This window comes from Protobothrops mucrosquamatus, unplaced genomic scaffold (assembly GCF_001527695.2).
Source record: "Protobothrops mucrosquamatus isolate PMUCROS unplaced genomic scaffold, P.Mucros_1.0 scaffold_45, whole genome shotgun sequence".
Classification (NCBI taxonomy): domain Eukaryota; kingdom Metazoa; phylum Chordata; class Lepidosauria; order Squamata; family Viperidae; genus Protobothrops; species Protobothrops mucrosquamatus.
Genome location: NW_015386121.1, coordinates 58,303 through 82,074, shown reverse-complemented (window position 1 = coordinate 82,074; position 23,772 = coordinate 58,303). Strand labels below are relative to the sequence as shown.

Sequence of the window (23,772 nt, the reverse complement as noted above, 5' to 3'; positions counted from 1 at the left end):
AATTCTACTTAAAAAGGCCTTTGATTCCATTAGGGCTAAGCAGAGAACTAGAAGAGGAAAAAGATGGAGCTAGCTATTCTCTGTCTAGATTATGCATCCTTGATAGAATGTGCTTCTAAATAAATTGTATTACGGTTCTTTCTTGTAATGTGTTATTCAGTTGTAATTTATTGGTTGGTTGCTTTAAATTTCTAGGTCTGCAATGTTGAATTTGACAGGAAAGATATAAATATGAACAAATTGGTAGCTACGTCGCTTGAAGGAAAATTCCATGTTTTTGATATGAGAACTCAGCATCCAACTAAAGGTTTTGCTTCTGTTTCAGAGAAGGTAAATTATTTTGTTTAAAAAGAGATTGCTGATTTATAGTGGGAGGTGTTCTGTTGACACATGCCATTGAAGGAGGTGGTGAAGCTAGAGGAGGTGATTCATAAGCACTCATCCCCTAATCCCTGGAATATGTGTCTCATGCAAAGCTAAATTCAGAATGGAATGGAATATTATTCTTTCTTTTAGCTAATAAGGTTAGAAGCCCTTTGAGATGTGGAGAACAATTCATCTCAAGATGCACAGCTAATCAGGAAAAAGGAGATTATGTTTGCATTTCTATCTAGCCGTCAGTGTGAAAAATGTACATTGAATAAGATGAATATCTCCCAGACGGAGTGCTACAAATGAATGAGCCACCTAGAAGAGTCAAATATGCATTTACATATTGGGCTAGGTAACCCTGCTATCAAGCAATTAACTGTGATGAATCCTGAATTGCCTTGTATTTTCGGAAGAACTGTAGAGAGAAAAATGCTCTCTTACTCACCCTGGGCTTTGTGAATTGGAAAAGAGACTCTTGATGCTTCTCAGCTTGCCCAGGCAGGAAATCAGCCCCTTCTTTGCATGCTCTGGCTGCCTCTCCCTAACTGTCTCACTCCTTTTTGTATTAAAGAACTTAAGAAGTATAAAAAGTCTTGTCTCCTTCACCAAGCATGAAATGAAACTCCCCCAACTTCCATTTTCTCTGTAACAATAGGAAACGTAAGGGAAAATCACTTTATGTTTTACAGAATTAGGCACAGTCATGTGACTGCCAGAATTACAACGACTTCAGAACTCAAGGGTTCATGCTGCTTAATGATTAGATAAATGCGTGCTTGTTTGTCATTGCACATTGCAGGCTAGATTTGGGGCACGAACACAATTTTAGCTATATTCTAATCACTCACTTTACTGATTTTCTTGAGTCTTGATTTCAGAAAACTACAAAAGATTTCTCTTTTATTTTCTCTCTCATTTTGTTACATAATTTTGTTGTCAGGCTCACAAATCCACCGTGTGGCAAGTTCGGCACTTACCACAGAACAGAGATATCTTTGTGACAAGTGGAGGAGCCGGAAACCTTCATCTCTGGAAATAGTAAGTATTTTACTTCCCATCAAAGTCATGTTTTTGAATGATGCAAATTTTGTACCTCTTACAGAAGTACAGGCTTACAACATTACATTACAAGATGATCAGGGGCCTGGAGACTAAAACATACGAAGAACGGCTGCAGGACTTGGGTCTGGCTAGTCTAAAGAAAAGAAGAAACAGGGGAGACATGATAGCAATATTCCAGTATTTGAGGGGCTGCCACAAAGAAGAGGGGGTCATGTTATTCTCCAAAGCACCAGAGGGCAGGACAAGAAACAATGGTTGGAAACTGAACAAAGAGAGAAACAACCTGAAATTAAGGAGAAACTTCCTAACAGTGAGGACAATTAACCAGTGGAACAGCTTGCCTTCAGATGGTGTTAAAAACTAGAGGTTTTTAAGAAGAGACTGGACAGCCACTTGTCTGAGATGGTATAGGTTCTCCTGCTTGAGCAGGGGGCTGGACTAGAAGAACTCCAAGGTCCCTTCCAGCTCTATTCTATTCTAAGTACTAAGTATTTACAGACTTACAATAGAACAAAATCATAGAATTACACACTAAAGTAATGAAAAGACAAAACAAAAAATCAGTTTGAAGGAAGTGTTTCTAACAGCAACAAGTTAAAAAACAAAACATTGATTAATATTACATGAACTCAGAGAATAAAAATAGTACAAAATAATATAATGCCAATCCCTCCCCACCTCTAAAAAGGGCAAAACAGGAAAAAGCAGGCAGACCTTAGTGAGATGCAAGTTACCACTGAGAGATCTACTCCAGGCCTTTTCTTTGAGCACACCTCTTTCTTTTGATCTAACGCAGGGGTAGTCAACCTTGGCTCTTTTATGACTCGTGGACTTCAACTCCCAGAATTCCTGAGCCAGCTGTGCTGGCTCAGGAATTCTGGGAGTTGAAGTCCACGAGTCATAAAAGAGCCAAGGTTGACTACCCCTGATCTAACGCATGCCATAAAGTTATTCAGAAGATAAAATGCAAGGTCTCTTGGAAGGCACCCTGGGGCTTTTGGAGAAAATGTAGGAAGATAGGATAAAATAATTTGCATTGTACATATTCATAAAGTGGTCTCACTCATTTTATTTTCCCTACTTTAGTGAGTATCCTGCACAGCGCTCTAAGAAGGATTCAGAGGGAACAGAAATGGGAATAGCGGGTTCAGTTAGCCTTTTACAGAATGTGACATTATCAACCCAGCCCATTTCTAGTCTTGACTGGAGTCCTGACAAACGTGGCCTCTGTGTCTGTAGCTCGTTCGACCAGACTGTGAGAGTACTCATAGTCACAAAATTGAACAAAATCTGACAGGATTTCTAACAGCAAAAAAACTTTCATGTGTGTTCTTGAACAAAGTTGGAAATTTAATGAGAAGACACAAGATGTGAAAAAGTTTTCATGAACTGTGGATTTTACATTTCTAGAAAATGTGCCTGTAGTTTAACATATTAAGACCTATTCACTGTTATAGATGTATTTATATCCAAGCTACCTTATGCTTATAGCAGAATTGTTGCAGTATAACCAATTTTCTTTAAATGAATTATTTTAATTCTTTTGAATTCCCAAGTACTCTAAATAGCCTGTTTATCACTATGTTTTGGATTAAACTGATTAAAATTTGAATAGCTGTTTTAATAGATTAGATTTGTTTTGTTATTGACTACCTGTTTAAACATTAATCTATGTGTTCAAATCAGTAAATATTCTGCCTTTAAAAACAAACGTCCTTAAAATATGTGTTTGAGGTATTATAGATGTTAATCAGATTGATGTCATTTAAACTGATAGATGTAATTTACCTGATATATTTATATAATTCTTAAGAGTGTCAAATAAAAAATTGTATTTTTTGAATTATTTAAGTATAATGATTTTAGATTGTATGAATAGTCATCCTGTCCTCTAGTGGAATATTGGGCTTATTACAGAAAATCAAGCAAAATAAAACAGGGTTTGAATGACAAGCATTGGAACAAAATGAAGTATGTGAGGGAAGCTACCTATAGGATTTCTAAGGATTCCTGAGTGTTTATTAAGAAATTGTTATCACAGCCCCTATATATAAATGGTCAGTACATTATGTGAAATGTAATTAACTGGGTTAATTAAGCTATGGTTACATTAATCATGGATAAGCATTACATGAATATAGTAACACTGAACACAATTAGCCAACCACATTTTAATCAAATTCATTTAGGTTAGCTTGCAAATTCATTTAGGTTAGCTGGCAAATTCATTTAGGTTAGCTTGCAATTCAGAGTGTCCTATAAATCCAATAACAGCAACAATAATTGATTAAATAATTTATTGCGTGGCCCATCTCCCAGTGATTCATTAAATTGAATTGAATGCAGTCTCATTTATAATGGATTCTGCTACAAATAGCAGATCTCTCTTGTACAAAAGGATTGCATTTGTATGGTTAGGCACAAAATACACATTTTAAATGAATTTAGAAGTCAGTTGCTTTCCATTCCAGTTTCTTACAGATGACCACATTTTTGGGTGGAGTGGGGTGGAGAATATGAAAAAAAATAACTTTTTGGTAGCTCAAAGCTCCTCCCCCCTGGGAAAAGGTGCAATTGGCACACAAGATGAAGCTGTGCAAAGGCTTTCCTGATCATGGTCATTATCTGTTCCACAAACAGCCATGAGTGAAAGAAGGTTACCTAATTGCACAGGCAGGTTGGTGAAACCCCACTGATAATTTGGGGCAGTGAAAACAACTCCAGGAGATAGAGAATTCCTGGAACTAAGGGACAGATTCTAAAACCGAAAGACACTCAGGGATGAGTTAATTTGTGTACTGCTCCATCCAAGGACAAAAGTTCTATAACATCATTAGGGTGGTCCAGCATGGAGATATAAAGCTGGATATGCCATGGGTTGTTTTGCTCTTGATTTCATGAAGAAATCATAATGCCAAGGTTCAAAGAAAGTGGCAAACCATAAATCACAAGGACAGGGTTACATAATGTTCAAAGCAAAGAAGCCACATAACGAACTAAAGCTATTCAGTCTAAATCAGATTTTGCCAGATAGTAAGACAAGCTGAATATTATGGAAGAGTGGGGAATACATCCACCCTGTTCCTATAACACCATAACTCAACTATTAATATAATCAAATCTCCCTCTTAATGCTTCTAGCTACAGTCTTTTTAAGCTATCATTTTGAGAACAGGAGCTCCCCATCTATTTTCTCAAGAAAGTGTGAAGTATGCCATGAGCTATACCAGGAAAGTATTGATAAATCTTAACATTGCTACCATCCACTTCACTGACCAGGCATTACTGGATCAATGTAGCCCAGAGGTGTCAAACTGCCAGCCCATGGCCGAACATGTCATGTGAAAGCTGCGCCCACCCTATTGCCAGCAATGGCAAAACGGGCCCGATACGTTGCGCGACATCACTTGACATCGCAAGTTTGACATGCCTGATGTAGCCAATCAAGGTCTGAGAAGTGTGTTCCGTACTGCTCAAATTCAACATTTAGTCCAAAAAAGGGTAGTTTTTCAGCAGCTCAATTTCTCCAGTTCTGTTGGTGGGACAGATTAGATGGATGGATGGATGGATGGATGGATGGATGGATGGATGGATGGATGGATGGATGGATGGATAGATAGATAGATGATAGATAGATAGATAGATAGATAGATAGATAGATAGATAGATAGATAGATAGATAGATGAGAGAGAGAGAGAGAGAGAGAGAGAGAAACCTTTGTTATTTTTTACTGTGGGCACAATGGCACACATTAAAAATGAAATTTAGTTGCTTGCTCTCAAAATGTACACATACATAACACACATTTAAACACCCTATATACAACATATGTATAGACCTACACCCTTACATACAAGTAACATATAAATATTAATCACTGTTCATCTTGAATATATAATGGAAGGAGGAAGCTTTAGAGTTCACAAGGTTAATACTGTATGGAACAAAACTGTGACTGAATCTGGATGCTCTGCTTCGGATACCACGGAGCCTCCTCCCAGAAGGTAACAAGGAAAACAGGTTGTGAAGAGGGTGTATAGTGTCCTAGACAATCTTGTGGACACTGCTCAAGCAAAGCTTATATGCTATGTCCTGGATGGAAGGGAGGGAACTGCCAATATTCATTTCAGCTATCCTCACCACTGCACTGCCTTCCTGTCTGAAGCAGTGATGCTTCTAAACCAGACTGATGCTGTATGACAAGATACTCTCAATCATCCCTCTATAGAAAGTGGTAAGGATAGGGAAAGGAAGATATGCTTTTCTCATGCGACATAGAAAATGCAGGTGTTGCTGTGCCCGCTTCACCAGTGTCTTGCTGTTGAGTGACCAAGCCAGCCTACTTATTAACTGCACATCCAGGAATTCGATGCTGGTAACCATCTCCACAGCTGAATCATGTTTGGGTTTAGGATGCAGCCCTGAGGAGAACCTGCACTCAAGAAAATGATGTTAGAAATATTTGTTCCAGCTCGCACATATTGGGGCCTGTTAGTGAGAAAATCAAGAATTCAGTTGCACAAAGGAGTGTTTAAGCCTAAAAGGCCCAGTTTGTGTACTAGATGCTGGGGAATGATTGTGTTAAATTCCAAACTGAAGTTGACAAACAACTAACACACCTGAGTATTTCTTTCCTCTAAGTGCTTCAAGCTCAGATGGAGAATAGAATAGCATCCTCCGTAGAGCGATTTGGTCGGTAAGCAAACTGAAGCAGGTCAAATGCTGGCGGGAGGCTTGATACAATAATGTAGGGCTTTTCAATCTTTTCACCCATTGTACCACTTTTAGGATATGGCAACAGCTGAGTACCACCAGTCGCCTAGCAAGGTGTCAAAAACTTGATGACCCAAAAAAGAAAAAAAGTGATAAAGTACAGGTAGTCCTTGACTTACAACAGTTCACTTAGTGACTGTTCAAAGTTACAATGGCACTGAGAAAAGCGCCCCCCAAGCCACAGCCGAGCAAGACACCTACCTGCCTGCCCAGGAGCGCTCTTCCTCCTGTCTGAGGTTTTCATTGTTGTGAGCATTTCTGTTGAGGATTGGCAGCGTGGGTGGGGTGGGGGTGTTTGGTTCCCCCCCCCGGTCTGCTGGGTGGTTGCAGCAGGTTTTGGTCACTTCACATGACCCTGGGACACTGTGACCGTATAAATATGAATCAGTTGCCAAGCCTCTGAATGTAAATCACAAGACCCTGGAGATGCTGCAACATTCCAGCTGATTGGCGCTTCTTCTGGGCTCAGCAGAAGCACCAGGATCAGTGCTGCTTTCCAGCTGATTGGTGCTTCTTCAGGGCTCAGCAGAAGCACCAGGATCAGCGCCGAGCTCCAGCTGGAGCCTGACGCTGATCCTGGCGTTTCCGCTGAGCCGACAGCCCTGCAACTCCAGCCATCTCTCGCTCAGGCTTGTGCGGTGCTGCCACCTGTTCAGCTCATTCCCCTCCGCCGCTACCACTTTTCTAGAATGGTTGCGTACCACCTGCCAGGTGCCAATGTACCACAGGTGGTACCACTGGTTGAAAAGCCCTGCAATAATGTACTTTATCAGCTTCTCAAAGCATTTCATAATGATGCATGTCAGTGCAATCGTCTAGATACGTTTAATGGGTCACTTGACTGGTTTTAGATCTTCCCAGGACAAAACTGACTATATGGGGTGGGATTTCCTTCTTTGAAACTTTTTACCTCTCACACTTCTATCTCTCTTTTGTCTGAAGCAAGTAATACCGTAACTACATTTGTGGTAAAATAAACTTGGCAATTGGTAAATAAATGGACACTCCCAGGCAGTTTTCTAGGCATTAATAGGGAAGCACTGTGTCCCTGGCCCTCTTCCATGATTTTTTTCAATTTCCCATTCCAGGCTGCACCCCCAAGAGTCCTGGGTGGTCCCCAGCCAGAGCTAACCATACTGCTAGGCCTTGGACTTCCGGTAACATCATCCGAATGCCACTATCTGCTGAGAAATAAATGAAGATAGGATTGAATTATGTAATCGCACGCGCTTTCACAGGGCGGAACAAACCTGGAAATACCCCAGGAGAGCTCGGAAAAAAACATCACGCAAGCCCCAATAAACCAGGAGCATTGCGGCCTCCTCCGACCCAGCGCCGACCTTTTCCCCAAGGCTTGGCCTTCATTTTGTAGCAGGGCGGGCGCTAAGCCGAAAAAGCTCTTTTAAGAGCAATAGACCAGTGTTTCTCAACCTTGACAATTTTAAGGCATGTGGACTTCAACTCCCAGAATTCCACAGCCAGCAATGCTGGCTGTGGAATTCTGGGAGTTGAAGTCCACATGCCTTAAAATTGTCAAGGTTGAGATGTCGACCTTTTGTTCCTGCCGGAATGCCTTCCGCACAGATCCAGCGGGAAACACTTGCCGTTCTTGGCTCTATATATCGCCATTCAAAGCAAGCCGACCGGCCACTTCCTTGTCAGGCTTCTGCCATACAGCGCCAAACCCGGAGGGACACACAATACTGCTAAGGCAACTTGATCCCATTCTTTGGATCGCAGCTGGCGAAAAGGGAATGGGAAGAAAGGGGATCGGATTGAACCACCTTTTATCGGGGGGGGGGGGGAGGAGCAAGAGATTCTTCCATTACTACTGCGGGTCTAAGCCGGTCCGGAGTAAATACTGCAACTCCGCCTACTTACGTCTCATCTCTCGCCCTCGCCTCCGTCACGTGGGTGGCAAGGGGAGGGGAGGCCGGTGCGGGTAGGTTGCGCCCTTCTTTTTTCGCGCGGCAGGTCGGAAGTGCTGGCAGAAGGCTGGGTAGGTTGGGGGCGGACGGCGCTTGCCGCCGTGGGTGGTTCGTTTGGCCACGTTCAGGGTGCGCGGCCCTGAAGGTTGGGAGCATCCGTGCCCGGGCCTCCTTTTCCCGCGGCGCAAAGGACGGGCCAGCTGAGCAGGCCTTTGGAGAGACAATGTCTGGGGAGCTTCTCAGTCATCCAGGTCATGGTTGTCCCAAAGGTGCTTCTTTTTCCGCTGAAGACGTTTCGCTTCTCATCCAAGGATCTTCTTCACTTCTGACAATCAGAACCGAAGAAGTGCCTTGGACGAGAAGGGAAACGTCTTCAAGCAAAAACGAAGGCCGGTTGCCTTTTTGGAAAAAGGAAAAAAAAAAAAGCACCTTTGGGACTTTGAGGGAGAAGTTACACCTTGCAGGGTTAGTGCCATCACCTGCCTTTGCTGGACAATAGACTGAAGAAAGGCCTTGACTTGCGAAGGCTGTGCTTTTGCTTATAGCTGCTCTGGTTGTGGCAGGAGACCGGAGGCCCGATTTTAACCACTTTCTAGCCCCCTTTCTTACCCCCTTTGTCGCTTTGAAAAGCTGCTGCTATGGGCTTGGAACAGTCTGGGCTATGCCAGTACAAAGCGTTGTGTCGTCACATCTGTCTGAGAGACCAATGGGTAAAATAGAAGCACCCCACCTTATATCAGTGGAACTGATGCACTTTGGTCCACTAGAGCAGTGATGGCGAACCTTTTAGAGACTGAGTGCCCAAACTGCAACCCAAAACCCACTTATGCATCGTCGGGTGCCGGGTGGGTGTGGCCCATTGGGTGGGTGTGGCCCATTGGGTGGGCGTGGCTGCGGTGGTAACGGCAGACTGGGTGGGACTAAAAAGTTCAATCAATCAATTCCAACTTTGCAAGATCTTTTTTTTTCCCGCGAGAAGTTGAAATTGACTGATTGAACCTTTTTTTTTTTTGCACATGGCGGCGGAGGCCTAAAGCGAAAAGGTTTTATAAAACCCAGCTGAAGGCCTAGGACTGGGGTGACGGCGCGCGTGCCCACAGAGACGGCTCTGAGTGCCGCCTCTGGCACCCGTGCCATAGGTTCGCCACCACTGCACTAGAGCAAATCCAATCTCCAACATGATGCTTTATCCTGAACAGTATAACTGAAAATAGATGCCAAGGCGGAATGTTCTTTTTTCAGTATTGTTCAAGGTGGAGAAATTGGGTCAGTTTTACTTACCATTTTCCAAAATAAAATTGTGGCTAGGTTCATATGGCATTACATAAGACAATGTTGTTTACCTGTTTTTGGCATGGCAGAATGTGTGAGCCTAATCAGTTGGGCTCATTCAGTAAACCATGCTTAATTGAGGCTACCACATTTGGGGTGCACAAATCTGGATGGCCACTAAATGGCAACAAAATGGTAAGAGTTGTCTGCAGCTCTTTGCTCTCGTCTAGTGATCTACTGGATTTTTGCAGCTCAGATCTGGTAGTCCTAGCTTAAATCATCATTTAGTGTAATATGTGAATCCAATCTGGTGTGTGTGTTTGTATTTTAACAAGTGAAAGTTACCTGATGCCAGAATCCATTTAGACTGTTTCTTGAAAAGCCAATTTTTTATACTTTTAGTCCTGCTTCCTAATTGTACAGAGCCCATGAATTGTCATTTAAAGCTATCGATTAAGTGGCAGTTTCCTGAATGCTTACATTTTTACACTTCATATGATTCAAGAGTTTTAATAGGACATGACTTTCCCTTATTTCAATATTGTGTTTGTCTATAATTGGGCTCTGAATGTTTCATGAGCCTAGTTATGCAATCTAACCATTGTAGTTTGTAAACCAAGATTTATGGTATATGTACATCTAGCTTGTGGCTTATTCAAACCGTGGTTAAACATAGCTTAACAGAGGTTTGAACCTGGCCTATATATTAAATATTTGAAAGGAAAACATTACCATAAAGTCTACAAAGTATATATTTCATGTAGTAACTCTCAGTTGATGTTTGGTAAATAGCAATTGGGTGCAAGGAAAAACCCTTTTTAAATGTTGGCGTTATTCATATTCCTAAAAACCAATATTTAAGGAATCGCTGAACTCAGAAACAAAAAGAATGTATTTTTAAATAATTGTGTGCAGTTTCATGATTTTGAGCTATGCTTGGTGGTTGTACTACTTCGTGTTCTTCTCATAATTCATTCGGCACCTTTTATGAACTAGCAGTAGTAATGTAATTTTTCTATTTCTTATGATATGCACCACACTCATGGCATTTTGCCTTATTGACATTGACTCAATTCTTTTTAGGGTGTCACAGATATGACTATTTAGATCAGGAGTCCCCAACCCCTGGTCCGTCGACCGGCACTGGTCTGCGGCATGCCAGAAACCGGTTCGTGCAAACAAGTGAAGCCCCATCTGTGGGATGCAGGCAGCACACGAAACCACGACCCCTCCAGTCCACGGAAAACCTCTCTCCACAGAACCGGTCCCTAGTGCCCAAAAGGTTGGGGGCCACTGATTTAGATGGTCAGCCTCCTGCTGCAGTATAGACTAATTGGCTTCCTAAATCCAGCCTCCATTTTGGTTGGATATTTGTTTCTCATTGTTTCTCTTTTGCAAGCAGCAGAGGGAAACTTCCTCCATTGCTCCCTTCCAATTGGGATTTGGAAGCATAGCGCCATAATTGTATATAGGTTGTATATAAAATTGAATATAACTTTTATTTAAAAAATATAAACAAAAAGTAAAAGCTAACACAAACTAATATAAAATGAGGAAGATACAGAAACACAAAAGAAATGGCAAAAAGTGCAAGAAAATAAAAAAGTTGAAGAAAAAAAGCAAAGAAAGAAGAAAGATAGAAGTGGCTTACGATTTTCTTTATATCAGTTATAAGTACTTTATAAATTTACCTCTTTGTCTAAACTACATCATGACTCTCTGTAATCTATCAAATCATCAAAATCATAAATCACAAGTTCACTTTTGCACAAAAAATCCGTAAGAGGCTTCCAGGCACCAATAAATGTACATATTGTCTTTTTTCTAATCAAATATTACAAAATTGTATTTCCTCATTTTAGCAAAATCTGTCAATTAGTAAATAGCATCAGATTCAAATGATTACTTATTCAGCCTAGTTTCTCGATTTGGTATTGTTTCCCTTGTGACTCTCCTTAATTATCTGTTTATCTTTCATATTATAACTGGGAGTATTTAGAAACCTCTTAATATTTTTGGGGTTTTTAAATACTGCTTTTGTTTGGTAGAATAATTTTTCAGGTTGTTTTTTGCTTATTTATTACCAGGGCTTCTAGGCCATTTCAATTATATAATGCTATGCAATTTATACCATAACATAGATTCCACATTATGTAAATTAAGATTCAGTGAATCCAAATGGTCAGAGAAAGTTCAGGAAGAAATCAAACGTCTGCCTATAGGCAGAAATGACTTTTTGTATAGGTGGAAGTAATTCTGATTGGCCATAAGGACTCATGATGTTGAGAGATTGCCATTTTGGGAGAAATCTTCATGAACTTTGGTGAGATACAATTAGTTTCATTATGTGTGCAAAATATTGTGCTGAGTAACACAAATATTTTGGCACTGGTTGAACCATATAACAATCAGCTGTGCATTTGGCAATTTTTGTGAGCACATTTGATAAATATATTGACTTTCTAATTAACTGGAAATATTTTTCTATATCTGAAGATATCATGAAATTACTCTAAATGATTAATTGATAGACTAATCATTTCTCTATTTCAGGTTTCTTTTAAAAAAACAAATAATTGTTTTTATATATCTGCAGCAACATGTTCATATTACCTTAAGTAATTAGTGTATTGCCTTAAGTCATGATTTGTTTTAATTCCTTTTGAAATTATATATCCCATCCTCTCCCATCACCTTACATCACATTATTCTTCGTAACCCTTTAAGTCACATCACATTAGGTCATGAGACATGGTTTAACATTCACAATTCATACATTGTGCAGAACTTTAATATGAAATGGTTTAGTTTTGGTTTCCTCTGTTTTATGAATCCAGCTAACTCCCTGTGATTCTCAAAATATGAAATTATCTCTTGATCAGAGCAAACTTCATTTTTGAATATTGAAGGTAGGAAAGAGCAATACTGATCACTCAAGCTACCGGTGTGAATGACTATTGTTGAGCAGATGGACATGAGGCATAGTATTTTTTTAATTAGGATTTGAACATGATGAGCTTGTGTGGCTGTGAGTGTTGTCTTTTATGAAACAATGATGGTGCCTTCAGTATTTGCTATTTCTGCAACATATTAATACTATCAGATCACATATTAAAGAAGTACTTCCTCTACTATGTAGAGAGTTGTGCCTTGAGTGGTGTTTGGCCATGTAACTGAGTCTTTATTTGGATGTTAATCTCAAATGTTACCAGACCTGCATTTAAGAGGCATGATCACACTGCCTATATTGCATTAAAACCTAGCAATAGAACAAGTAGTCCTCGACTTACAACCACAATTGAGTCCCAAAGTTCTGTTGCTAATTTTAGTTGTTAAGTGAGTTTTGGCCCATTTTACGACCCATCTTGCCATAGCTGTTAAGTGAATCACTGCAGTTGTTAAGATAGTAACACAGTTGTTAAGTGAATCTGGCTTCCCCTTTTGACTTTGCTTGTTACATGACCTTGGGACACAGCAGCAGTCTTAAGTATGAGTCAATTGCCAAGCATGTGAATTTTGATCATGTAAACATGGAAATGCTGCAATGGTTGTTGTATGAAAAATCGTCAGAAGTCACTTTTTTCAGTGCCATTGTAACTTCGAACGGTCATTAAATGAACTGTTGTAAGTTGAGGACCACCTCTACTACCCTTCTTTGAAGGGTCCAAAACTTCTCTTATGTATGTTTGATTTGCAGTTAGGAGGAGTGGTAGCCTTAATACCATGTAAGCCTGTTTTGCTACTTCACAAACGGTATATAGCTGGTATTTTATATTGTGCTAAGCTACATTGGTTCTGTAGTTTAGCATGTGTGAATCCAGACAGTTGTGGCCTATTCAGTATGGTTTGGCACCATTTGTGAACAGTCTTTGTTTTCTTATTTATTTCTTGGTACCTTTTCACGTAGTGAGTGTCATCTTGAAAATGGATCCTGCCGAAGAAGACTACCCCACAGAGATTCATGATTACCTTTCAGCCTTTGAAACAGCTGTTGGCTCAGTAGATGCAGTGTTGAAGACAATGATGTCTGTATCCAGAAGTGAGCTCCTCCAGAAGGTAAGAAGAGGATGAGAGCAAGAAACCTTTTGCTGCTGTTTAATTTTTGCTTGCTCCCTTGGTGAGCTTGACTGGAGAGACACTCCAGTTTGACTTTCTGCACATAGGCCAGACATGTCAAACACAAGGCCCGGGGGCTGGATGCGGCCCGCGAAGTGGTTTCATGTGGGCCGCAAAGCCATCCTGGAAACAGTGAGGGAATGGCCCCCGCTGCCTTGGCCCTGGCCCAGGCCAGCCGGGAGCCAATGTACAATTTTGTGGTGGCCATCTTGGCACTTGCCCCGGTGGAACATGCCTTGGCACTTGCCCCGGTCCCACCCCCTTCTGCCAGAGACCCTCAGATCTGTCCCACTCCTGCCCACGCCCCCACAGGCACCCTTGATGCGAATGATGTAGAACTGGCCACGCCCACCCAGTAGGCCACATCCACTCCATCCACACCCACCCAGTAGGCTGCACCCACTCTGGCCACACCCACCTGCCCCCCCCAAGGGCAACCGCAATGCTGATGTGGCCCTCAGTGAAATTGAGTTTGACACCCCTGACATAGGCATATTTGTTTGATTATTATCGTTATAATTCTTTGTTATCCATGCTGATGGATGGGTTGGAGCTGTAGAACAATATATCTGGATGGTGCCAGTTGGAATGGCAGTTACAGAGATTTAGAAGAATAAATAAAAATTACAGGGTTCATTGCTTTCTTAACACTTGAGTGGGTTATGCACAGTGACTAAAAAGCAAAATATATTGCTTGCTTTCCTTGCCTCTAGAAGGGAGTTCTGGTATGGAAAGTCCAAAAATGTTTGATTTAGATGGATTTTTGCTACGTATCAGGGAAAGTTTTTTTTTTAAGAAGTAAAGGAATATATAAGGCATCCTTTGTTCCCTTTTTTAAACCTGAAGCAACAGCACAAGATGCTGCCTGAGTTCTTTGTGCAAGTACCTATGTACATCCAATTTGTAGTTTCTTTGGGGCAAAATAAGAGCTCATATATCAGGAAATTTCACCCCTGAAGTCTTCAGCCTTTCAGTCAAAAATAAATTATGAGCACAACAGCTTTACAATACAGCCCTTTGACAGGTTCCCTGTTCAAACTTGTAGCCTGTGTTTTTAGCAGACCTAGAGGAACAAAATGATAGATTGGCATTGGCAGCCTAAACTCTTTTTGCCTTTTAATGTGCGGTCATGATATTTTAGAGTCATGCATTGTGCAAAAAATGACAAGTGGCAAGTGCCTAGAGCAGGGTCCCCTAAGCAGTGCCCACCAGAGGTTCTTGACTTTATTCCCATAATTCCTTAGCTGGCTGATGGGCTATGTGAGTTCATATCCAGCACACCTAGAAGGCCTTGGAGGAGAGAAAGCAACTCAAACAGATAATGGTACTCTCATTTTTCAAGAAAGAACACATTCTCTATTTTAGGTGAGAATAAGGGCTGCATAATGGATAAAAGACTGAATTACAGGTAGGGATTCCCTGTCTGAATCTTTTTTAAAGACTTGTTAACTCATTTGTTCAGCAAAGTGCTATTGTCCATCTAGCTTCACATTGTGGAAGGAAAGGCATTGACAGTAATTTTCATCAGTGCCAGTGTCATCTGATGTTTCGTGCATGATAAACTGTTTTGAAGGTTATTTTATCTTTCTCATTTTAGCTAGATCCTCTTGAACAAGCCAAAATAGATTTGGTCTCTGCTTATACACTGAATTCAATGTTTTGGGGTAAGTATGCAGAGTAAGAAATACATACAGATGAATCTGCATCTACTGGCATATTTAAACATTAATGGTCTCTAATACCTATACGCAGGGCTTTTTTTCTCATAGAACGCCCAGAATGGAGTTCCGGCACCTTTTTTGGATGGAACCTTGTAGGGTAGGCAAGGCGGGTTGTATGACGTGTGTGAGTTCCGGCACCTTTTTTTTTTCTTTTTTTTTTTACAAAAAAAGCATTGCCTATATGAGTTTTAATTCCCCCTTTTCATTATGTTTATATTGTTATTCTGATATTTATGTTATTTTATGAGTTTTGTTGGAATGTCAACTGCCTGAATCTCTGGAACTAAGTGATAGCTTAGCAATTAAATATCAAACTATTTTGTGTAGCTACTTGTGTGAGAGGTTAGCAGATAAATAAATAAGCAAGCAAGTAAACTATTTCTTGTGTAGCTACTTGCACTTTCACCTGCACTTAGTTTTGTAACACCAAAATATACCCTTTTCCCAAGTCTTAAACATTTTACATTTTGATTGTTAAGGATTTGGCAAAGGACTTTTCCAGTCATGCAAGTGATAATGTATTCCTGTATTTTAAATACACAGTGAAGAATATACTGCTACATCTTTCTAATTAACTCTGGTAACAATACGTTCACTTTGCAGTGTACCTTGCTACACAAGGAATAAATCCAAAGGAACATCCAGTCAAACAGGAATTGGTAAGTTTCTTATGTTCGCTACCGTGCAAAATTCTTCTCGTGTTGAGAAAATGGTTTGCAGAAATTTTGTGAATTCCAAACGAAGCATAATTGAGTTAAATATTGATCATTGCACATCACCAACACAGTTTTCCTTCTGCTTTTTCCATGAAGCATATAATTGTCAGTGTAAGAAAACACTGCAGTACAGTTTTCTCATATTGTTTTCTAAAGGGGGTGATTATTGTAAACAGCCTGTTTGGTTTAACTGCCAGTCAGTATTTTGACAGGGGAAAAAAAGTGAAGGTAACAGAGCAGCACTGGAGAACAACAAGCCTGTGTCTCACTTAGTGTAAGCCAGGGGTAGTCAACCTTGGCTCTTTTATGACTCGTGGACTTCAACTCCCAGAATTCCTGAGCCAGCTTAGCTTAGCTGGCTCAGGAATTCTGGGAGTTGAAGTCCACGAGTCATAAAAGAGCCAAGGTTGACTACCCCTGGTGTAAGCCTTCCATATGCATGGTGGAGAACAGAGATGAATTGCTTCACTTCTGCTGCAAGTGGGGAATCACAACTTCCGCGGTTTGTTTGAGGGATCACTTTGTTGCAAATGTTCCTGTAGCAAAAAAAAAAAAAAAAAGCTGGGCTACTACTGTATATCTGGGTTGTAAAAATCTTAATGACCTCTAGGTGGCAGCAAAAAGGACTTTCGGTATTTCTTTGTTGCCCTTTCGCTGGTTATCCACTGTTTTGCAAACCAGATATCATAGCCCTGAGACAAAGCTGCCATAGGATCTAATCTGTTCTTCATCTCATTTGCTTACCTTGCAAAACCTTGAATACCCAGGCATAGTTTTTGCTCAAAATGATATTGTCATTTTCAAAGTAGATGTTTTGATCTCAGTTCAGTTCTCAAATAAGATGATCCTTTCCCTCTTTTTCATTTTTTTTTAAAAAAATGAATTTTGTGCCAACCAACTCTTTCCTTACGGAGTGGAAAAATGTTACGTGTCTAATAATTATTTATAACTTCCAGTACAGTATGTTTTCCTATAAATACTTGGACTCGTGTTAATCTCTAAGGCTACCTTTTCTTACTCCTGCCTGACTTTAAAAGTATCATGTGTTTGATTTACTAGCAAAGACGGGAAAGATTCCCTCCTCCCTTACTCCAATCCCTCCATTAATTCATTTTCTCAGCAGTAAAGAATCCAGTTCAGCAACAAAGCTAAAAGCTTTTTTGGCACCAGTTATATGTGTTCTGTCCAGTAATTCTGCATTAGTGACATATTTACTGCCTATAATAAATCTTTTAGGTTTGTCTTATAATCCATTTAGAAGCATGAGCAGAATGTATAAGACTGGGTATCTTAGAAATTCTGCTGACTTGAAGAAACAGATCAAATGATTTAGCTTGGCAGATAGAAAAACTACAGATCAAATCTACAGTTGGCTACCAGAATTGTTACGTTCTATATATTAGACTTATCCAGATATGCCGTGTTGTTAATACAATAAAATAATAACTACAAATACAGGTAATAAATAAAATTAATTACAAAATAAAATTCATAGGGAAATGTAGGTATATACATACAGTATATACATATTGGTTTGTGGCTGTACGTTGCTTTTTTTTAAAGCAAAACTGCTTTTTGCTCAAGATTGACCAAATTGCCACTCAATTTTTTTTAACTCCTTCCCAGGTCGCATCAGTATGAAAAGTATGTCATGTTAGTAAATATCCAGTACAGTAAATATAATGAATGTTGAAAAGCTCAATCACTGTTATATTTCCTGTTATCTTGAACTTCCCAAGAGGAAAGCAGTTATTTTCAGCTTCTCTTAATTTCTTACAGACTTTATAACATAATGCAGTGTGAAATGGATATTATTTCCTTCTAAAGCTCAGTTTGATGTCCATTTCTTGCATCTAAAAGATCAGTCAGCTCTCTCTTTTATTTTGCTATTACTGGTAGCTTGATACTGAGAACTGACTTTTCATGTGCCTGGAGAGAAAAGTATCTTTTCAGTGAAATAGTTATTTCATGTTGCCTGAGAATTTGTTCTGCAGATCATTTCTTACTGGCTTTTTTTTTGGGGGGGGGAGGGATATTGAACTGGTTGCTACATAATACTAAGACATCATTTAGGACCATGTGTGCAAGTCTGTGCAAGCCTTGATTTGTACTCCCCCTTGCAACAAGAAAGAAGACTAATCTTGATATGTTATTTATATATGAACCAAGAGCCATGCTATAAATCAGACTCTGATTTGTTCAGTTAAACAGTCTATGAGTTAAGCCAAACGTTTTGTGATATATTTAGTGACTGAGTTGGTGTTATAATGACAATACAGAAATGCAAGGCCTGCCTATTTGGCTAGGCTTATAGAGGCTTACCCAAATAACAATAAATTGTGATTTAGGATTAAGTGTGAAGGTAGTCACTAACATATTGGTTAGGTTTGAATGTTGCACTTGTCCACATTTTATTGAATAAGATACCAGGGTTGGATTCACACAACCTAATCCAAAATAAATCATTCCTTAGTATGAAAAATGAAACCAGCCTTAGACTTGCATTCTCTCCTGATCAATGGCTTCCATAGTTGTGGAGGGCATTGAACAGTGTAGATTTCCGATCTCTTTTCTGAAGTCTGATAGATCAAATCATTAATGAAATCTAGTGCCTTTGTATACCCCTAATTTGAGACAGTTATTTGATAAATTCAGTGTTCTTTTGGTGCCCAGAGTAGAATATGAATTACTTTTCCTACAGTTCCCTTCTGGACCAGGATCCATTCTTTAAAAGTGCTATAGCTAGTGCTCATCTAGTGACTACAGTAGGGACAAGAAAATTAGTTGTTAAATGAAGTGGTCGCTAAGAAAAAGGGCTCTTTAATGACCATCTTAATTGTGAATGACCACTAAACAAGGCAGTTGCTAAATGAGGACTTTTGCAGTAATATTATAATTAAACATTATAAACGTTAAAAGCAATATAATAATAAACAACCTTTGCAGTGATATTGCAGGATGCAGTATTGCCTGACTGATGAACATTCCTGCCTTATTCTGTTATTTTATTAATGTGTCATTAGAATAACAAATGAAATGGAATTCAGACGATTTGGTTGAGTTTTGAAATCTTTATTTAGGTAATTTTAACATAAACGATTGTGTTAAAAGAAAGTGCTTTTACAAGTAATTTTGTCAAAATTAATTTACACATTTTCTCAAAAGGCAGTAGTACTAAGATTTGGTAGCAGACAAACTTAAAATAAAGCAATTGCCTTGACTGAATGAATGGAAATCACTTAATTTTCCAGGGAGAGTTGCAACAATTGAGTGATTGCATTTAGCAATCTCTAAATTCCCTTAAAAAGGAAACTATAATTAATCCATCAGTTTACATTTATCATGTGTGTGTGTGTGTGTGTGTGTGTGTGTGTATTGGGGAAGGGGAACTAGAAGATGAAGATTTTATTTGATATTAAAACATTTACAGAAATGTGGAATTCCTCTGTTAAGGGGATGAATGCTGGTGACTTGGATCAAAGAGTTAAAATTATAATTTATACATCATTCCTTTGTCAGAAAGGCTCCCAAACTAAGTTACTGATAATTCAGGAGTCCTTCCCCTAAATCTAAAAAGGGATGAAATAAAAGGAAGAATTGGAAGGGAAGGGAACAGAAAGCAAGATTACTGAGGCAGCAGTTTTTAATTTTATATCCATTTTGTAATAACCAGGTATAACACAACTGGAAGTTCTTAGTCATCTTTCACAGCTAGCTGGAAAGGAAGAAAAGGAGCCAACAATTCTGGTGGTTTTTTTTATATAGCAGCTAGTGGTGCAGTTCTACTTCCTATCATACTCTTTCTTATATCCTGACAGAATGATTGAGATAAAGTAGAGTTGAAGGACGCGGTATGAATCAAATTAAATGTTGGCCCTACTTTTCTAGTGGAAGAAAAATCTCCCATTTCTTTCCCAGCTCCAAAAATAATCCTTTTCTGAGATGCTGAGGGCTACCTCAGAAGTCTGGCCTTGGGGCAAAAATGATGGCCGAGAGCATGGGGAAATTAACTGAGGCCAAAACAGAAGTCAAAGCTGTTTTCCTATTCCGTAGAATACTGTTTAGTAGTCTTAAGACATACAATTGTCAAAAGAAGCAGAGTTCTCTTGGATTTATTTTGTCTGGGCCACACTGCTTCATACTGCACACAGCAGCTTACCTATAGGGCTGCTGCTTCTGTTACCTCCATCATAAGACCCTTAGCAACACTTCAGCCATGCTAGCATACCATAAGAAGACCCGTGATGGCTCACCAAAAGTACATTCTGATTCTGGAATGGCCATCCAGATGCTAAAGGGAGGCTCACAAGCAGGGCAGGAATGCCCTTCCTACTTAATGCCATTCAGCAAGCGAGATAGTGGAACATTACATAGTTTTTGTATGTGGCAAGGAGCCATTGATCAGTTAACTGATTGACTGATTATTTCAATGTCATTCTTAGCAATCATGCTGGTAGACTCCAAAATGATCTGTCCCCAACCTGTCCCTTCAAGACTCCTGGTGGTATATCCATTGTTATTGAGCCCATCCACCTTGCTGTGGTTTCCCTCTTCTCTTTCCTTTTAATGTTGGTATTATCTTCACTACACCTTTTGCAAATTTTACATGTCAAGAAAGTACTATGTATAGTACTTTTTTTTTAATCCAACCTGAATTTCCCGTTATTTGTTAAACAATACTCATTTGTTCTGTTAAGAAAAGAGGAGGGGGAAAAAAAGAAAAACTACCTTAATGATTCACCCCAGATATAATTTTTACCCTCTATTTTGCATTTTTTCTAAGCTAGGAAGCCTTACTTTTAACCTTTTATTTCAGGACAGTTGCTCCAATTCCTTGATCATGGGAGGTTTTGCATGTCTTTTTTAGCAATACAATATCTTTTTTTCAGTATACAGATGCTAAATGTAATTACACAATAGATTTGGAGCAAGGCACTTTTTAGCAGTTTTGCTTCCTTCAGATTTGCAACTTCATGCTTTGTAATAGGTGCTCAGTAGATTGATATTCTCAAGTGCTCTGTGATGTCCAAATCCATTTTTTCATTAATTCACACACACACACACACATTCTCTTGTAATCTTGTAGAAGAGCTTAAGATATAAAACAGTGATTGTTCTGTAAGGTGTATGAGTATATGAGAATTTTTATACAAACTACACTTTATTAGGATTAAAATTAAACCTCTTCTTTGGAATTGGGAACAACTGATTCTTGCATATGGGAGGTCATATTTGCTTAGGTTATAACAATTTGATTTGGTTGGTAGTTTTAAAACGGGTGTCAAACTGCCGGCCCATGGGCCGGACGCGTCATCAGGAAACCACGCCCACCTCATTGCCAGCAATGGCGAAAAAGCTCCGATATGTTGCGCGATGTCACGTGATGTCGCGAGTTTGACATGTCTGTTTTAAAACTTGCCTTTTGATCATTTTGGCCAACTTCAATTGAAGGAAACACAGAGTCAAATGGTCTTCCTATCTGTTACATGAGCAATAACGTTTGAGATTTGGGTGATCTGAAAGAAAAAGAGTAGTTCAATAACATAAGACACATGTCAGGTAGTACTGCCTAGGAGATTGCTTTGGATATGGGCTCATCCAGAGAGTTGTTCATCATTGTGAAACCTCCTCATGCATCTTCCTCCAGGAAAAGGGCATCTTCCTTGGATTTTGTATGTGTCCCTGATAATACTTGCTCAATATTCAAAACTCTCCACTGTATTTTGAAATACTGCTCGAGTGTCTCAATACCGTCACTGTTGGCCTTTTTTTCAGCTGACTTGAGTTTGAAAATATATTTGGTCTTTTTGATATGACCGGAAATGTACTTTTTATATTTTCATGTGTTTCAGGAGAGAATAAGAACATACATGAACAGAGTGAAAGAGATTGAAGAAAAGAAAAAAGCTGCCAGGCTGGATAAAGGCGCGGCATCAAGATTTTTACGACATGCACTGTACGAGCCAAAAACTCAAAGCAAACCTGCAAAGAAAAGTCCCATTCCAGCGAAAAAGAAAAAAACTCATTAAAATCTCCCTGTTCAGTATTAATTAGAATTATTTTAATAAGTTTTATATGTAATAAAATGCCCTTGATATTTCTGTTTTCTCTCCTGTAACTTTTTTTTAAAGATCTAATCTTTATTTTGATTTCTGATAGAAAAGGATAAAAAGGCTATTTCCTGGTAAAATAGCTTTTTTTTCACTGATGGATATATCACCAAGTACAGTGTCCAAATCTACCCATACTTGTGTTTGGGGTATTTTAGAAAGTAAAATCAACCCAATGTTCTGTAAATATTTCACGTGGCTATTTTTTCCACCTTGGATCTGAAAAGAACATGGTGCATAGTGCAGTGTAGTTCTTCAGCTGTTAAATTAGACTCAAAGTCCACCTTCAACCATGGAAGCTCACCAAGTAGCTTTGGGTTGATTGTGATGTCAACCCATTCATTCATTCATTTGTTAGATTTAAGGCTGCCTGATTCCAGAGCAACTCTAATTCATAGGGTGGTTGTGGTGGAAAATTAGATGAGGGAGTGATATGTATGCTGTCTTGCTTGAAGGAAAGTCAAGATATAAATCTGATGAATTAAGGAGGTGTGTTAAGAGGAAATTCATCAGTGCATGCAGGCTGCTTGTCAGTGTTTAAACACACATCACTTACTTGGCAGGAGATGTTGGAAGGATGTTCTGTAGGAGAAATTAACTTATTGTAATGTGTAAACAGCTGTATTTATCAAGTTCATTCAAATAATCTAATGGAAGGAAGGTTTTAGCTATTCAGCTTCCCTACTGTTCTAGATGAATTGGATGGCTGTTATTGTTACTGGATTCTGCCCATTCACTTAATGCCTTGGGGAAAAAAAACCACATCTTTTGTCTGAGGCTTGTTAGAAATCAGCCTAGTAAGTTGTCTTTTTTTTTTACAAATATCTTTATTATATTTCATAAACATTAAAATATAAACTAATATAAGGAGGAAAACGGAAAGGGAATAATAAAACATTAAAAAATGACAAAATACACCAAAAATATAAAACAAAAATGACCTCCAACTTTTTCAATGCAAAGGTAGTAGTACAATATAACAACCTCTCTGTTAGATTAAAACAGCAATAGCACTTAGACTTATATATCACTTCATGGTGCTTAATAGCACTCTCTTAAGTGGTTTACAGAGTCAACATACTGCCCCCAACAATCTGGGTCCAGTTTGGGCTTTCACTGACGTATCCTTTCCAATGTAAATGAGGCCATCATTATAAATTCAGGCCCTCTTGATAGTCAACACTGGAGTTTTATATTGTAATACTATTTCCATAGGTAATTGTAAGCATGATTCTTTTTGAATGTTGATTTAAAATCGGCATGTTCATTTTCCTCTGTTTCACTTCATTGGGAGGAATTGATCTTGTGGCTCTTCTACTCCATAAAGTTGCTACATCCTCTTTGAATTATTTCATTAGAAGGATTTGGTCACTAGTGTGTGTTTGTAACTAAATAGTTGTGTCCTGGTTCCTCTTTTGTAAAAGCCTTTTCCTAATCAGAAGCTATGTGCCGATTGAGAATGGTTTCAGTGGGGACTTCCGGGTTAGATAACGTGGTGTGACAGGTGCAGGAAAACACTCCGTTTTCCACATCCGATTTCGCTCTGCTGGGGACTCTAAAAAGGGTCTAAAATTACCCTGGAGAGGTGACCAAGAAGAAGGGGACCCTCGTCAATCGTGGAGGGGCGGCAACCCTTCCATTTGATCCGAGGAAGCCATTCAAACTGGCAGAAGAAAGACTGGCTGCATTTATGTGGCCAGC

The 23,772-nt window shown here is 39.3% G+C and overlaps 2 protein-coding genes across 3 annotated transcripts in view; both read left to right on the top strand.

The window, feature by feature from the left end:
- WDR92 (WD repeat domain 92) overlaps positions 1–3,243 on the top strand; it is a 54,933-nt gene extending 51,690 nt beyond the window's left edge. Inside the window, exons 12-14 of the mRNA XM_029283142.1 lie at positions 196–330; positions 1,313–1,410; positions 2,521–3,243. Of these exons, the coding sequence (XP_029138975.1) occupies positions 196–330; positions 1,313–1,410; positions 2,521–2,728 (441 nt within the window). The 3' untranslated portion in view covers positions 2,729–3,243. The remainder of the gene's footprint in view (positions 1–195; positions 331–1,312; positions 1,411–2,520) is intronic.
- Positions 3,244–8,131: 4,888 nt separating this feature from the next.
- C1D (C1D nuclear receptor corepressor) lies at positions 8,132–22,062 on the top strand. Of its 2 annotated transcripts, none has more exons than XM_015810958.2 (5): positions 8,132–8,150; positions 13,316–13,464; positions 15,122–15,188; positions 15,849–15,904; positions 21,814–21,990. In XM_015810958.2, the coding sequence occupies exons 2-5, from the start codon at positions 13,333–13,335 to the stop codon at positions 21,988–21,990; spliced, it is 432 nt and encodes a 143-aa protein (XP_015666444.1). In that variant the 5' UTR covers positions 8,132–8,150; positions 13,316–13,332. The 2 variants fall into 2 exon arrangements, with proteins under 2 accessions (XP_015666444.1, XP_015666435.1); XM_015810949.1 differs by having other exon boundaries at positions 8,133–8,207; positions 21,814–22,062.
- Positions 22,063–23,772: the final 1,710 nt, after the last annotated feature.